The following is a 17855-nucleotide window of genomic DNA, read 5'->3' as shown; positions in this document are numbered from 1 at the left end:
CTTGGGAGATTTCAGACCTACCGAGTGGGAAACATCTAGTAGGATGTAAATGGATATTCACCGTCAAATACAAGGTTGATGGAAGCGCGGACATATTTAAAGTGCGACTGGTTGCAAAAGGGTTCACTCAATCTTATCGCATAGACTACCAAGAGACGTTTGCCCCAATAGACAAATTAAACACTATTCGGGTACTACTATCATTGGCTGCCAATCTTGATTGGCCTCTTCACCAACTTGATGTTAAGAATGCCTTTCTCAATGGAGACCTTACAGAAGAAGTCTACATGGACATTCCTCCTGGCTCTGAAACATAGGAAACTCTGAATAAGGTATGTAAGCTCAAGAAATCCCTTTATGGACTAAAGCAATCCACGAGAGCTTAGTTTGACAGGTTCAACAAAACAATGAAGAAGCATGGGTATTCTCAGTGTCAAGAAGATCACACTTTGTTTATCAAACACTCAACCTAAGGAAAATTGGCGAATCTCATTGTGTATGTAGATGACATCATCTTAACAGGTGATTATGAAGAACTAATCAAGCTCAAAACCTTACTTGCCAAAGAATTCAAAACCAAGGATCTTGGGAGCCTAAATTACTTCCTTGGAATGGAAGTAGCCTGGTCAAGAAAGGGAATTTCAATGTCACAACAAAAGTATGTACTAGATCTTATTAAAGAGACAGGAATGCTTGAGTGCAAACCAATTGAAACACCCATGGACTCAAATACTAAGCTTGGAGCTAATAAGGACAGTATTCTAATGGACAAAGGCAAATATCAAAGACTTGTTGGGAAGTTGATTTATCTCTCGCACGCCAAACCTGATATTGGGTTCTCGGTTAGTGTAGTCAGTCAATTCATGAATGATCCAACTAAAGAACATATGGAAGCTGTCAACCGGATACTAAGGTACCTTAAAATGACACTAAGTAAAGGCTTGTACTTTAGGAAAAACACAAGGAAAGATATTGAAGTGTTCGCTGATGCTGACTGGGCCGAATCAATAACTGACCGAAGGTCAACATCTGGTTATTGTACGTATGTGTGGGGAAACCTAGTAACATGGCGAAGTAAGAAACAACCAGTTTTTTCTCGAAGCAATGCAAAAGCGGAGTTCAAAGCTATGGCACTCGGAATTTGTGAGGGAATATGGCTGGTAAGACTAATGAGGGAACTAGGAATCATCACTTATGAACCAACGAAAGTATTTCGTGACAATCAGTCAGCTATTAACATTGCAAAGAATCCGGTGCATCACGACAGGACAAAACATGGGGAGATAAATCGCCACTTCATAAAGGAGAAGATAGAAAATGGGACAGTTAGTCTGCTATACATGCTGACAAGGAAGAATTTTGAAGATTTGAGTACCAAGCTTGGCTTGATTAACATCTACGCCTAGCTGAAGGGGGAGTGTGGAAATACTCAATCTCTGAATTTCAGGGATACCGCTGCAGAAATTCTGATTTTATTATTAGTTGACTACATTAATTTAGGAAGAGATTCTGGAAAATCCCTAATATCTCTATTAGTTTGTTTCCTATTTTGTAGTTTCCCATATTTGGCTAGTTTCCTGATTTTTTGGTAATTAGTATCTTGTTACCGAATATAATGAAGGAACTTTTCTTCCTTCCATTATATACAGGCTGTACATTTATCATTAAAAATGAGAGAATTATTTTTTTCTCTAAAATCAATAGAAACCAAATTTTCAATTTTTTTCCACCCCTTTTTCTTTTTTCCCCCTCTCATAAGTTTTTGGACTCAACCCCAATTTAACCTCAACACCTACAGGACTTGCAAACTTTAACCCCATATCATATAAAAGCTCATTTGGGTCTCTATAGTCCCTCTCACTAACCCTTAAGCCAATACCAAAGTCACTCCCCCCACTAGTTCCCTCATTGTGACAAAAAGACTCAACAGGGAAAAGGGACTGAACAAGAATAAGAAGCATACCTTTTCAAGGTTCCAAAGAATTTTGACCGCACACTGAATCCACCATCTCCTCATCATAACCCCTCCCAACACCTAAAGGACTAACACCAATGTCCACCTTATTAAGAATAGGCTCAGGAGCAAGGTGCAAAAACACCTCATCAATTAAAGTTTTATTTTGATCAGACTTGTGCTTAACAGAACCTTCTAAGCCTCACTCGATATCAGAGGACAGTAAAGGGGTCTCATCTTGTGTAGGCTAAGGTGAAAGTAGTTGTTACTTACTCCGTAGTATCTCTTCCGTTCTTTCATTAAAGCACAAATCCCTAGAAAGTTCTTCCTAATTGTCTTCTCCTCCCATCTCTATCTCACTTCTCAGTTGAACAACTAAAAAGCCAAAGTCAGAATCACAAAAGCTGATGAGATCATCATCTGCTTCTGAACATCTATCATCCTTACTGAACTCATCTAATTGAGTATCTTCATATTCAACAGAATACAACTCATTGTTGCATCTTGGATCAGTTTTGAAAAAGTAACTGCCTGTTTCTGCTGAATTGATTGTTGTGCCTTATCCTGTAAGTTGTCCTTCTGCAAAAGTACATCATCTGAAAGCTCTATATCCCCTTCAGATAAATCACCCTTCTCCCCCCTAATTCCGTCATCATGTCTTTAGGCCGCTCAATCTTATCCATTAAATTTGAAATCAACTGTGTACGCTCACTGGAACCACCTATCACTGGGCTGACTTCTTTAATTTCTGCCACTGTTCTGCCCTCACTGTCTTCCTCATTTTCTCTTTAGTGTTCTCTCGGGTCTAGGTATAAGCATGTATTTACTTATCTTCTGATATATAGGCCCAATGCTCCTTTGGATAAGGCTTGGCTCACTACCCCCTATTCCTTTAATCATCCATTTAGTGGCTGTAACAGGCCCACTAATAACAGGCCCAAAATTCCCTCTCTCGTGCACAATATTAAATTTGGAAGCAATTTTAAAATTTGGGCTGGGCAGAGAAGTTAAAGAACCTTTCCTGAAATCACAGGATTCCCCATCATTCCTTCCCGAAACAATCTTCCCCCTTGCCAACACATTGTTGAAGACTTCTGCGAAGGTGCGCTTCTCCGACTAACTCGAACCCCAGCTCTACTCCATCATCAACCTCTCATGTCTTATTATGTTCAAGGAACCACAGTCTGAACATCTAATGGCAATATGCTTGTTAGGGTCACAAGAAAGCTGCAGAGGAGCTTCAAAAAGATTCCTCCAGCCTTCACTTTTCTTGCTCCCAGGAACACATAGAATGCTTCATTTTCCTCCTGCAATCTCCCTCTCTATTTGAAGGAATCTCCCTTTGTTATTGGATCGCAATTTAATCGAGGCCCAAGTTCTTCACCTTTTAGGTATAAGCCTCCTCAATTAAGCTCGTCTGCTCGTTGTTTTCCTTTGCATCCAGCAAGATTATTTATTAAGCACACAAATTGGGAAAAAATAGGTTAGCTTAAAAAAAATACATATTATGCAGAAAAAAATGCTGAAATCTTAGATGGGATTATTATAGTTTTAAAATTTTCAGAATGTTTCACAGCTCCACATGCAAAAGCATAGATTTAAACCTAGTCATGCTAAAAATTTTCAGCCTTCTATAAGAATTTATAAATATTTAGGAAATAATTTATTTGAGATTTTTGGGGTATAGTGGGTTTGTTGGATTGTCCACATTCTATGGAGAGTTTTTCTCTTCAAGCTTCCAAGGTTCTTGGAGGAAGTAAGGACGGTAACATTCTCTGGCATGCATTGTTCTGTTCTTTGCAGTAATCAGGTGCATTTAATTGGACATAGTGTGAGGGTTTTTGAGGATCAAACAGTGTTTATTGACCTTCTGTGGAGCAGGATTGTTTTCCTTGATTGTCTTTCTTGCTCAGCTTTTGGAGCTTGTAATGGAGTACCCAATCAATTCCCAGGGAGTTTAGAAGTATACTTTATTAATTGCTTCCTTTCGTTTTCATTTCTCTTAATCCTCCCCAAAAAAGGAAGTTAAGGCATTATCAAACAGAACCACAAGACCTGTCTGAATCATGTCAATATTTCAAAACGTCCTCAATTTCAAACAGCTTCTGAAGTGACTAAATCCTATCCTAAATTTATAGTACAAAACAAGCTTCTAATTTTTGGTCTTTTTTCCTTTGTGGAGGGAGTAAAGAGGCAGCTTAAATCAACTTTCTTCATACCTTAATTTGCTCAGTGTTGGATCGCCTTCTCCTGAAACACACCAAAAAAAAAATGATATTCTACAGTCAGCAGTGCCTCTAAAGATGCCACTGGTACAACACAAATTAAAACTAGATTTCCAGTTTTAAAAGGCCAAATAGTTCTTGAAACCAAAAAGAAAAGGTAAAGTGCAGTAGTTTCTTAACCCTGTCCCTCCAAACGAGGGAGAGAGAGAGAGAGAAACTAATTTTGATGGATCATATTGAGATGGATTATTTTGCTTGATGTCCTTCCCTCACCACCATTCAGCTAATGACAAATTAACAAGATAAGAGTTTACCTAGGATCAGTCAATAATTAAATATATATCAGAAAAGGGAAAGGAACCTGTATGGTGAAAAATCCAGATCATCATCTTCAGCAGAGTCATAGTTAGCATGATCTTGGGCAAGTTTCTTGGAGTAACCCTTATCCCAGTACAACCTCTCCCAGTTCTCTCTGAGCTCCTGATATAGTTCTATATACCTTTTACACCAAGGCTCATGCTCCTTCCAGAACACATAATAAAATTTTCATTAGAATACAAACTATGCTTTTAAAAAATATATAAATAAATAAAAAAACAAACAATAAAAATAAAAATAAAAAAAAAATTGCATCTGTCGTTTCCAAATGTGAAGCATGGAAATGGAAGTCTTTTTTTTTTTTTTTCCTTTTTGGGATGAGGAAAGAAGTTTATTACAAAAAGGGAGGAAGATTACATTAAAAAGAAGAGAAAGGAAACAGGAGAAAGGAAAAAGGGAGGATAAGATATCCTCCCAAATATAAGAAAAAAGAACAAAATAAAGAACCCCAAAAAGCAAATAATTACAAAACAGTTTTACTGATCAAAGCAACCAAATCCCGTAGTAAATCTGCAAAATATATATGCCAGAAGAGACCATTTGCTACACCCACAATGACGCAACAAACACCAATCTATTCCAAAGCAAGTTACGAGAAGAAGCCAAACTCTTAACAATTCTGGTTTTTCTCTATATCCAAATGCACCAAAAGGTATCCATTATTGAGTACAACCACAAAGCCACTCTCCTTTCCTTTTCCCAAACCCACAAAAATTCATAGCACAAAACTCCTCCAAAGAGTAGGGGCACACACCCACTTCTATCCAAAAATATTGAACAAGTTACTCAAGAGTCCAATAGAAATGACAATGTAAGAACAGATCTGAACAAATCTCTTCACTCCAAAGAGGAGCAGATGACACACATCAGGGGACAAAGACTTAGAATGGAAGTCAAATGAAAACTGGTAAACAAACCGAGGAACAAGATAATAATATATACTTAGATCCACAACCTAATTTGCATGTGCTTTCTGACTATCAATAAGGAAACGTATAAATAAATCTTAGATCAAATTCAACATACAATTTGAATACCAATGCTGCAGTTCATAAAGTTCAGAGAGAGAAACATGAGAAAATTTAGCCCTCCCACATGATTCTTGACCATACAGTCATGTTTAATTGTCACCGGAATAACAGCAGACAGGGATGCAGCCAGGACTGATTAAAAATATTACTCAGAGCAAGTATTAAGTCCTAGCCTCCTACGTGAAGTAGAGCAGAACATTTATCAGCTTCACTAAAAATGAGTCTATTAACAAATGTAGTAAATATGTGAAGATGAGCTGCTTATGATCCTTTTCTAGAATCTCGGAAGGATAGACCAATGAGTTACTTCAGCAGCAAAACAGGGCTTGTTAAAGCCATTCCCAATCCTAATACATAGCAATCACTTAAACATATCAAAAGGGCAGTGGCCAGTGCGTGATGGTTCTGCAACAGGGTTTGAAGCAGGCTATGAAAAATCTCTGTATTTCACATCTTCAATCTTCAGTATAGATCACAATTCTGAATCTCCAAAAGGCCTCTAGATTAAATTTAAGGCACTTCAAATGTGCCTTAAGATGCTCAGAAATAGTATGTGCCAAAGAATAAGCTTAGGGTAGAAGTCAGATCATTGTGACAGGAATCACAATCTTTCTGGGAGTGGCTTGGAAACAGGAGACAATTGGGGAATTGATTGTGAGAAGGTAGGAAACAGTACCCGCATCTTTAAAGAGAAACTAACTTTCAAAACAACGGCAGATAGTTTTAACTACAAGTGCATTATAGTTTTAACTACAAGTGCATTACTAACAACTTCTTGTTTCTATCCCCGTTCTAAATGCAAAAGTTTTAGAACTTGACAATCTTTTTGAGAAATTTTAATTGGAAAAATCAAAAGATGAACACAAGTACCATGGAACAAAGTAAAACTTGTTTTCTGTAGAAAAGGGAAATGCATTATCATTCTGCTCAATCTGAATCTTTTGAGGGAATTAGATGGCCACAGAGGTCAAACATTGACAGGACCACACAAGTAACACCAAATGACATTGTCTTCAGAAGTTTTATCGGCATCAACATCTTGTATATTGCCCAAATTTATGTCAACGCAGTGGGGTCCTGTCAAAATTGTGCAAACATGGAGTTTACCCCAAGCCCTGTGGAGGAACATCAAGAAATCACATATGAGCAAGATTAAGGCATTTGAAGATCTTTGTGTTTACCATGTGTCGGCATAATTTAGGATAATTGGATTTAATTATGTAACTTTCAGCATTTAGGGATCAGCAATTACGTTTTATTAGTTAAGTATTTGCAATAATGAGTGGGATGCTAATTTGAGCATTAGGAGCTCTTAATCTTGAAGGTTCATTTATTAAGTTTATCATTCTTTTCTTCCTCTACAAAACTTCAATTAGATAGAGGTAACCATATTAGGTTTTGGAAAGAAGTTTCCTTTTTCTTTTCTTTTTTTAATATTTGTGTGTGTGCGCACGTGTGTGTGGGTGGGGGATGCATTATCTTCTTCCTTTGATAGTATATCATGACAATGTGATTTCCTTGGATTCTTTTTTCTTGGAACATTCATTTTAGAAGGGTTTTGAATGAATGGGAGGTGGAGGAGCTGTCATCTTTACTCATTTTACTAGAGGATTGTCATATCTCCAGTTGGAGTGATGGCAGAGTCTGGTATTTGGATTCTTCAGGGGATTATTCATGTAAATCTTTCTTCTCTTATCTTACAAACATTGATTTGGTTTTTAACTCTCTACTGGGTCTGTTGCTGGTTATTTTGGTCTTTTAGCATTACTAATATGTGCTATTGTTATGTTAGTAAATGTGAGTTAGTAAGGGTATTATGGTTGCTGTTAGGTATTTGACATATATTACAAATAGAGGGAGAGACCTATCATTGTGATTGGGTCTTCCAATTAACCCAATACTTCAACATGGTACCATAGCAAGATCCAACCTAAACCCTTAGTAGCTGCTGCCAAACCAAATGCTAAACCTAAAAATCCTATGCAAACCTGCCAAAACGGGATGATCATCCGCACCATTAGAGACGAGAAACAAGTCCAGAAGTCAGCAGAAAACACAGCAGTAAATTCCTGGACATCTCTGCTCTCTCAAGAAACCCTTCAGATTTTGCAAAACCAATCCCATATATAGCCAAATTCGATCTAAAGGGCTTTGAAATTTCATCACAAGAGGAGGCCCCACACGCCCCCATGTGCTGACTGAGAGTTGGCAGCTCCGACCTCACATGCTGGCACGTGGAGGTTGTTCAGGCTTATTTTTGCTTCAATTTCTTCCAGAATATCTTAAATACTCCCATACACCACAATACAAAGTCGTCAGTCATGTATTTTGTTCAAAGACCCAACCTTTTTTCCGTCATCCACCGGTGGCACTTTGTTAACAGTTGTTTGGAACCACTAGGGTCATCTGTTAGTCTCTTCGGGTTGTGGCAGTGATAATGTGTTAGTTTCTTGGGGCTGTGGCAGTGCTATGTTAGTTTTTTTTACTCATTCGTGGTCGTTTCAGTCGTTCACCTTGTTCGTGGTTGTTCCAGCCTAATCCTTGTTTATTTTTGGTCTTGTTTGTGAGTGTTGGGATGGAGCCCATGAATCCCAAAAGTATGTTTCCTACATCATTGCCCCAAATAACAACTGAAAAATTGCATAGAAAAATTATGTGCAGTGATCTAAGATAATCAAGATCTGTTCAGCAAGCTTAGGTAAATCTTAAAACTTGCTCCAACCCAGGCACAATGACTATGAAAGAAAAGAAGTATGGATTCACGAAAATGCATTGATTGTCTCCCTATTGTGGAATTCAATGGAACCCCACATTGCACGGATGTGCATGTATTTGGATGGGTACAAGTAGGTGTGTACAAAAACTATTGAAAACAAACCCAAAACCAAAGTGAAAACTGAATTATCTAATAATAAATTTATATAAGAGTTCTTTTGTGCAATATACATCTCAGTTGTAAATTACATTAATATATTTTCTAGCAATTTTTTCACCTATAATTCTCCCCTTATATAAAATTTTTACAATTTTAATTTTTTTAGCTTTTCATTAGAAGTTTAATATTGTTAATTAAACGAATGATTGGAAGAAGGCAATGGTGAGATTTTATAGAGATGGGGAGGTTCTTCCTCCTTAGGAATTTTTGATGTGGGACAAGGTGGCTCAAGCCAACCACACCAACTTGCAACTCGCAAATGCTCTCCATCCCATTCCTAGCCCCACATCCGAAATGCCTAAAAATTACAGGCTATCTTTTGCTTATAAATACAAGTTTCCCCCTGTTCAGATCCCCATCTCCATGGCCAAACCTCCATATGTTCGGCACCTGAACCATATAATGGAGTCCTCTGAAAGCAAAACTGTTAAGAGTTTTAATATTTGCCTCGGAGAAATATGGAAAGCTTTTATAGTAAAACAGTTAAATAACCAAACTAAACCATAAAACCATATATCTTTTCGGTAAGAAAACTGTCGGTTTTGGTTCAGAATCGGGTTCAGTATTACAGAAAACCGAGCATTGCAATTCAGTTTTTGATATTGATCAAAATTGAACCACACCAAACCAAGTGCACCCCTATATGCAAGAATATTTGGGATTATTTGACACCTTTTAAATTCCAGTAACATTACACATATGTACAATCTATCTTTGGAGTACTTTCAGTTAAAACAAAGAGACATGAGTGTGAGATAGTACTTTACAAAGATGAAGCACATCCATAAGAAACTTAACATTGTGTAACCAATAACTGTTGATCTTCACGAGATACAAAAGCAAGGGGAGCTTCAAGTTCTAGCAGGTTTGAAACCCAAGTTTGAGGCAGTCCAGTCCCAAATCCTTAGTAGTGCAAAGTTGCCATCCTTGCTGATGTTTATTCTCGCAATCTTCTTGTTTCCAACAAAGGATATTCATGATATTAGGTTGGATATATGTTCATTCGCTCCATTCGCAGAGGAACAAAAGAAAAGAAAAGCATGCTAACTCTATAATAGGTTGAGAAGCAGTTTAATTGCCCTCGAAATTCAACGAATTCCTTATAAAAATCGGAGAGACACACCTTTTGGTCTATATCTTGAATAAAGAATCATAGGCTACTTTCCAATATAAGCTTTTTGCTTCCTCCAGTGCACATTCCTCAGCCTCTATTTTTTATGTTTCACCCTTTGGCTATAAGAAGGCTGCTTTCATTACACAAGGTGATTCTGGTTTTCCACCAAGTAGTTGAAAAAGTGCTCAGGATGGTTCAAGTGGTTGTGGTAGGAGGGATAGACATGGCAGAGGCCCCCCTCGCAAGTGCACTCATCGTGGATGAGGAGGTCCTAGATTGAGCAATGTTGGGATCTTCACAATAAACCCTCATGCATCACCAATAAAGCTACCACAGATTCCATACTTTCAGGCTCGAGTGGGGAGCAGTGTACTGAAGAAGAGTATTCGAAGTTCCAGCAATATCAAACATCCGTACGTGCAGTTTTTTCTTCCTATGCATCTCTTGTCGGTAACCCTACAACTTGGCTGTCATCCAATATTTCTCGCACTAGTCATTGAATTCTAGATTAAGACTCTATTGATCATATCACAAGTATAACTAATTTCTTTACCACCATTCAATATTCTAAAAGCTTACCTCATGTCATCCTTGGTGATGGGTCCACTACTATTATTGAGGGAATAGGGACAGTAAATCTCATTGCCTCTAAATCTCTTTCTTCTCTTTTGAATATTCCCAAGTTCCACTTCAATCTTGTGTTACTTAGCAGGATTATAAAATCCATGATTTGTTGAGTAAAAGTCTTTCCTAATTATGTTGTCATTCAGGGTTTGAAGATGAGGAAGACGAATGGGTGATGGAGTGAAGTCGGTGGACTTTACCACTTTTGAGTCACTATCTCCTTCTTATTCTCCTTTGAAACTAATTTTCAGGAGAAGGTTGAAAATTCGAAACAAGATTGGGTTCCTGCAATTCAATCCGAGAGTTTCCGATTGAATGTGGGTTTTCCTCCCTACTATGAGAGGTAACAACAATCTCGTACCTATTCCCATATATCCCGTCTTCCCTATTGTTTTGCTGCATCCTTCTGCCCAACATTACAGATCAACCCATCAAGACCCTGATTTCCTTTCTCGGTGCCCTCAATTCTAGTAAACTTCATGTCGTTAGTTGAAGCACATCTGCCAGTCTCATTAGGAGGAAAAGCCGTTTTTTTCTCAACCCACATTAATTTTGACTTATTAGGCCGAACTGATTTGAGTCTCTTGATATTAGGCCCACTCATTTTCAGCTCTTTAACCCCATTCCAGTTAATAGATTTTGAAAGATACCCCACAGTTGTAATGCTCTTAATGAATGGGTAGGAAATAAAACCTCTGAATCCTTGTGATTCCGGACCCCAGTTACTCGATTGAGAGCGAAAGCACGGGATGGGACTTTACTTATGTTATGAGATGGCGAGAATCCAGTGCATTAGTAAAGGCATGCCTTAAGGCAGCGAGTGAGCCTCAGGCACTCGTTAATAACACGGCCAATGCAAGAGTTCCAACAAAAATTTCAACTTCAGAATCCCCTTCCTTGATCTCCTTCTTCGTTGGAGCAGCCTCGACTATGTCAGCGATACAGGGGCTTGCCGGATGTTCACCCTACTTCCTATTTGTTTCCCTTCCCTACATATGCTCCATGACCCACAGTCTACACAACTTAGTCCCCCCTCGAAACTATTTGTTTCAGTCATGCTCATCTTCGACAGTTTCAGCAGAGCTGCAAGAAAGGACTACCATCCATACATTTTTCACCTTCTGCAATTCAATGTCTGATCGCCTCCCTCCACAAATCTCCTTCTTTAGCAGGAGAAAATTATCCATCTCACTTGAAAGAGGTCATAATCCGATTGCCCCTCCTTCCTCTAAAATGAATTGAACACCTCTGCCCACTTCAATTGCGTTATAAGGAGAACTTCTCTGATTGTGAGGAAGTGAAGAAATGATTATTTGAATGCATGGATAGAATGTTGAGATATGAGGAGAGGCTAGCTGCAGACATCCAATTGGATTTGTTTGATAATGCACAAGGGGAATTGGGGAATCGAGTGGCTATTGACTCTAGAATGTTGAGAAACCCAGGTAAAAATAATACTTCAATAAAAATAAGTTAATTAGTAGTATTTTATCCTTGTTTCTTCTTATAACGTGGAGCTTAGATATGTGTTTCTTTTGTAGCTCATTGGTGGAAGCGTTTTGCGGACAAAAGCCCCAGGATTGACAAAGTTTGCTAGTCATGTTCTTAGCCTAACATGTAGTGCTAGTGGATGTGAGAAGAATTGGAGCACATTTGAGCAGGTTCTTAGTTCTTACAAATGCCATGTTATTATCATTTCACTCAAATATGAAAATATCTTCTAATATCTAAAAATTCAAATGGCTTAAACTCAATTGTAGATTCATACGAAAAAAGAGGAATAGATTAGAGCACAAGAGATTGAATGCTCTAGTTTATGTGAAGTACAACACCAAACTGAGGGAGAGAGCTCTAAGAAGAAGACAAAATTATGATCCAATATTGGTGGAGGAAGTAGCTTCAGATGATGAGTGGATCCCCGAGAAGGAAGAACATATCCTCCCAAAAGATACTTCTTGATTTGATGATGAAAATCTCTTCGAAATTAATGCTATTAAAGCTTTGCCCGTGGTAGCTTTTGAAGGAAATAATGCTCAAGCAAAAAAAGCTTCGGGTAGCTCGCATTCTATAATTCCTAGCAAAAGGAAGATTAGTGATTATTGTGAGAACTTGAGTACATATATATCAATACTCCATTTGTCCTAATTCCTAACCTATAGCTTTATTGAATATATAGGCACTCAAGACAAAGGCAAGAGGCCAACATTGGTCACAATTGAGGAAGATGATGATGTTGAAGTGGGAGAAGGGGAATTTATAAGTGGAATAACTCCTACTATAGATGAGTTTGATGAAGAGGAGGACTTTGATGAAAACCTTGATAGTACTCTTTGAACTTTGTTGATTTAGATTTAGATTCTTAGAATCTTGGATGATGAGACATTGTGATGCTTTAATTTGGATTTTTCTCTTCTTTTTGCAATGTTATGGCTCATGCTTATTTTTAACATGCATTGTTTTGAGTTTGTTAGCTAAAATTGGCCCATATGATACTTAAGAATTATATTTTTATTTTTTTCCTGCATTATTCTAATTTTTTTCCTCATTTTTATACTATATATAAACTTATTTTATTTATTAATTATTTAAAAAAAATACAATCCCAAAATGCTTATGTCTCAACACCTTGAGGCTTACACCTCGCCTCACGGAGGGTAAAATGCCTCGCCTTATGCCTTAGCCTTTTAAAACATTGCTTCGAAGTGATAATGCTAAAGAGTATTTCAGTGCACAATTCACTACTTATATGACTCAGTTTGGTATTGTCCATCAATCATCCCATGCGCACACTCCTCAACAAAATGGGGCTGCAAAGAGGAAAAATAGACATATCCTTGAAATCACTCGCACTTTACTTTATCAAATGCATATACCTAAAGTGTTTTGGAGTGATGTTGTACTTACTATTTACTATCTGATCAACAAGATGCCATCCTCTATTAGTAGTGGCAAAATCCCTACTCCATTCTCTTTCCTAATTCACCTTTATTCTCTCTCCCTCCTCATATATTTGGGTGTGTGTCCTTTGTTCATCAATTAACTCCTAGGGTGGATAAGTTGGATCTTTGTGCTATAAAGTGTGTCTTCCTACCTATGTTACTTTCTTTGAGTCTACACCTTACTACACCTAGACCATGAGTGCTTTTGAGCTCAATTAGTCACTTCCTTTGCCTAATCTTCTAGATTCTACTTTTCTATCCTTGCCTAACCAACCATCTAAGTTTCCATATAGTTCGAGTCCTTCCCATTGATCATCCTAATTTACAGGTGTATTCACGACGGCGGCTCCAAGGAATAGATTCCCCTCCAGCTTCTGTTACCACACCTTTGGTTTCCTCATCAGATGATCACATTCCCCATGATGTTGAACCTCCCATTGCTGTTCAAAAAGGCAAACGCACATGTACTTAACATCCCATTTCCAACTATGTTTGTTATGACTTCTTATCACCCTCCTATTATTGTTTTGTTACTACTCTATCATCTACTACCCTTCCTAAATCTGTTACGGAAGCCTTAGCCCACTCTAATGATTCTATGGCTTATTTAAATGTCTGTCTCATTGCTAAGGGGTATTCTCAGGTGTATGGTTTGGATTATTCCAATACTTTTTCTCTAATTGCCAAACTTACATCATACGCATGTTGATCATCTTGGCTACTACTTTTCACTGGCCTCTATATCAATTAGATGTGAAGAATGCCTTTTTGCATGGTGACCTTGAGGAGGAGGTCTATATGGAGCAATCACTTGGGTTTGTTGCTCAGGGGGACTTAATGTGTCGGCTCAAGAAGGCACTATTTGGTTTAAAACAGTCTCCCCGAGCATGGTTTAGTCGTTTCAGTACTATATTGCTTGAGTTTGGTCTTCGACGATGTGCAGTGGATCATTCTATGTTTCATCATTATACTTCGTCGGGTAGGATCCTTATTATTGTTTATGTGGATGATATTGTTATTATAGGTGATGATGATAAAGGTATTAATTGTCTCAAATTTTTTCCACAGACTACATTTCAAACCAAAGATTTAAGACCATTGAAATACTTCTTTGGTATAGAAGTATCTAAATCTTGTACAAGAACTGTTTTGTCACAGAGGAAGTATGTTCTTCATTTGTTGGATGAAATTGAATCATTGGGATCTAAACCAGTTGATACACCCATGGATCCTAACAGCAAATTAGTGTGGGATATGGGTGATTTGCTACCTAATTCTAGACAATACCGGAGACTTGTTGGGAAGTTGAATTATCTCACAGTCACTCGATCGGATATATCTTTTGCAACAACTATTGTGAGAAAATTTATAGATTCTTCGAGAACAAGTCATTGGAACGCAGTAATTTGCATCTTGAAATATCTCAAAGGTGCACCTTGGAGAGGTCTTTTATATCGTGATCAAGGTCACTCTTATATTCATGGATATAAAGATGCAAATTGGGTTGGGTCACCTTTCTATCGGATATCCACAACTAAGTAATGTATCTTAGTTGGTGATAATTCGGTTTCTTAGGAAGAGTAAGAAGCAAACTATGGGGGCCACCTCAAGTGCTGAATCAGAATATAGAGCTATGACTCACACTACTTGTAAACTTGTCTAATTGAAGAACATGTTGGAAGAATTGGGTTTTTTGAATTCTCAACCTATGAAGTTGATGTGTGGCAATCAAGTTACTCTTCATATTGCCTCCAACCCAGTCTTTCATGAGCGGACGAAGCATATTGCCTCCATGCCTAATCCTTTAACCAACCCTCTATTGACCGCCCTATCCACCATCCAACTAAAAGCATCAACTACAAGTATAGACAAAATGGGCAATAATGGATCTCCTTGCCTAATGCCTCTCAAAGCAATGAACCAAGATTTAGGTTCACCATTAACAATAATTGAAAACCACACATTAGACAGACAGCCCCTATACTAACACTCCCCAAAACCCTTTTTCATGAAGACCTTATCCAAGAAACTCCAACTCACTCTGTCATAAGCTTTCTCAAAATCTACTTTGAAAACAAACCCCTCTTCTTATTCCTATGGATGTCCTCCACCACCTCATTAGACACCAAGATAGCATCCAGTATTTGTCCCTCCCGTCCCCTGCCCCCCCCCCCCCAAAAAAAAAGCACTCTAGGGTCTAGAAATAGAATCATTGAGCACCACACTCAACCTATTAGCCAAGACTTTAGTGATAATCTTATGCATACTAGAGACAAGACTAATAGGCCTAAAGTCCTCAATCTTAGAAGATATAGCTTTCTTAGGCATCAAGGCTATAAAGTTAGAATTGATATTCTTCCTCAAAATCCCATTCCCATAGAACACAGTGAAAAATTTCATCAAATCAGCCTTAAATATCTCCCAACAATCTTGAAAGAAGGCCTGTTAAACCCATCCGGACTCAGAGCCTAATCTCTATCCATCCCAAAAACCACCTCACTCACTTCCTCCTCAACAAAGGCCTCTCTAACTAGTGCAATTGATCAGCAGAGATAGGATCGCAATGTAAACCCTCAACTATAGGTCTATTAAGACTATCCTTTGAATACAAATTGCGAAAGAAGTCAATAACAATAGAAGATATCAGACGCTGATCATTAGTACTCCTCTAATCCCCCAAATCCAACTTCCCAACCAAATTCTTCCTCTTGTTTCAAAGAACCAGGGAGGCAGCAACAATTTTCACTCTTGAAGTCAATAATATTGTTTTTTCTTTCAAAAATAAATAGTCATAACCTTAAAAATTATTTTAACAACGTAAAACCAGCCTCAGTTAGTGAGCAGTAGTGGCCTCTCAAATTGTAATAGGAAGTGAAAGGAAACACATCTCAAAATAACAATTCTCAGACTCTCTCTTTTCCTTCACACTCTTTCCAAGGACTAAGCGGGAGGCAAAAGAACTTCCCCTCTTGCAAGAACATTCGTCAACGTTTCCGGTAAAACAAACAGAAGCAATGACTATAAAAACAAATTTGGAACCCTAGAACCAGAAAACGCATTAAGCACTAACCGTTTCCTTCAGAACTAGGCGAGTCCGACGCATGAACTGCTCTCTGAGCTGCTTACGACGTTTGTTGGGAATGTTGTCTCTGGGAATTACAAACCTCTCACGAGGAGGCACATTATCTCCGATCTCGTGCATCTCGCCGTCCACTACCCACCACTCCGACCTCTCGTCGCACTTTTTCATTGCAGGGGCCGGGACCGTCGACCGCCTCCTAGAGGGTGGCGGAACGTCGTCTGTTCGGGCGAAGCGGAAGTGGCGCATGGCAAACCAGACGCACTGGTGCGACCTCTGCAGCCGCCGTGCGAGCAAGAGCATGGCAACTGTTGTCGTGCTAGCGGCGGTGGCGCGTTAAGCCTGGCGGCCGGCGAGTTGACAGCCTAACAAATTGGCAAGCAATCCACACGTGAAGGTCATCCCCAACCAGCCTTCGACATAACGGGGTTCATCCCACTCGTGCCAAACAATATGGTCTGATCTTTTGATTTCCAACACATTACTTGTCCTACAAAAAAATTTACACACTTATCCCTCAATTGAAACTTAGAAATTATTAAAGAAAGAAAATAAAATAAAATAAAATTACTTTTTTATATTTATTATCAAGGAGAGTGAAAAATAAAATAAAATAAAAAACATACCAAACGAATAAATGAAATTTTAATTTACACATTGTTAACAATTAGTTTTTAAAATTTTTTTATTTTAAATGGTATTTGATATAGAAATAAAATACAATAAGCAAATGAATTTTCTTCTTATTTTCATTTTCTTTTCTTTTTTCAAATAAAATCTTTGATCCAAACTGCCATAAATAAATTAAATACATGGTTCTCATTTTATTGTGTGTTTTTACTTGCCATGGGCATTTCAATAAGGTTCTTCATCTTCCTTATTCCAACTACTTATCTTTGCCAACAGATCCATGAGTTGGGATTTCAATTTACATGCAAACTTATTGATACATCATAGCAATAACAAGAGAATACAAAATTTATTTTATGACCACTAAATGAAAAGCAAAATATTTAACTAATCAGTGCTACAATTATGTAAGAAGAAACAACACAATAGCATATCACAAAATGATGTACATATGACTAAAAATGTAACAACCTACCTAATTTTACTGTATTTTTTTTTTCATAATAACATTTAATATAATAATTTTGTTCAGCTGATAAAACATAATCAACCTGAACTCATGGGTCCCACGGATATACCTGAAATACAACTCTAATACTTAAGTAGCGAAAAACATAAAAACATATATATATCAAGTCATCCAACCAATACAATACCAAAATTTTATCAAACCTGTCAAACACATATACACATCCCAAAAGACCAAAAATGTGCCCTAGGGTCATAACCCAAAAACTCATCAGACCCTAGCATAACAACTTACCCTTTTGATAGGGTAGGACAGTCGACCTCTAACGTTGCGGAGCTCTATCCGCTCTTCTATCTAGGAGTCTTGAAATGTTTATATAGCTGGGGTGAGACACCTCTCAGTAAGGGAAATAAACTAACATCAATGTGTGGCACCATGAGCATTTCGTGTTATACGTATAAACAGTATAATAAACAT

General features: G+C 37.9%; 1 protein-coding gene across 1 annotated transcript in view; it reads right to left on the bottom strand.

The window, feature by feature from the left end:
* The window catches only part of LOC131155709 (uncharacterized), a 45753-nt gene extending 28991 nt beyond the window's left edge, over positions 1-16762 (bottom strand). Inside the window, exons 1-3 of the mRNA XM_058109052.1 lie at positions 16271-16762; positions 4541-4701; positions 4174-4204 (exon numbers count right to left, since the gene is read on the bottom strand). Of these exons, the coding sequence (XP_057965035.1) occupies positions 4174-4204; positions 4541-4701; positions 16271-16582 (504 nt within the window). The 5' untranslated portion in view covers positions 16583-16762. The remainder of the gene's footprint in view (positions 1-4173; positions 4205-4540; positions 4702-16270) is intronic.
* Between the last annotated feature and the right edge of the window lie 1093 nt (positions 16763-17855).

Source organism: Malania oleifera, chromosome 5 (assembly GCF_029873635.1).
Source record: "Malania oleifera isolate guangnan ecotype guangnan chromosome 5, ASM2987363v1, whole genome shotgun sequence".
Classification (NCBI taxonomy): Eukaryota; Viridiplantae; Streptophyta; class Magnoliopsida; order Santalales; family Ximeniaceae; genus Malania; species Malania oleifera.
This window is presented reverse-complemented; position numbering and strand designations above follow the sequence as displayed.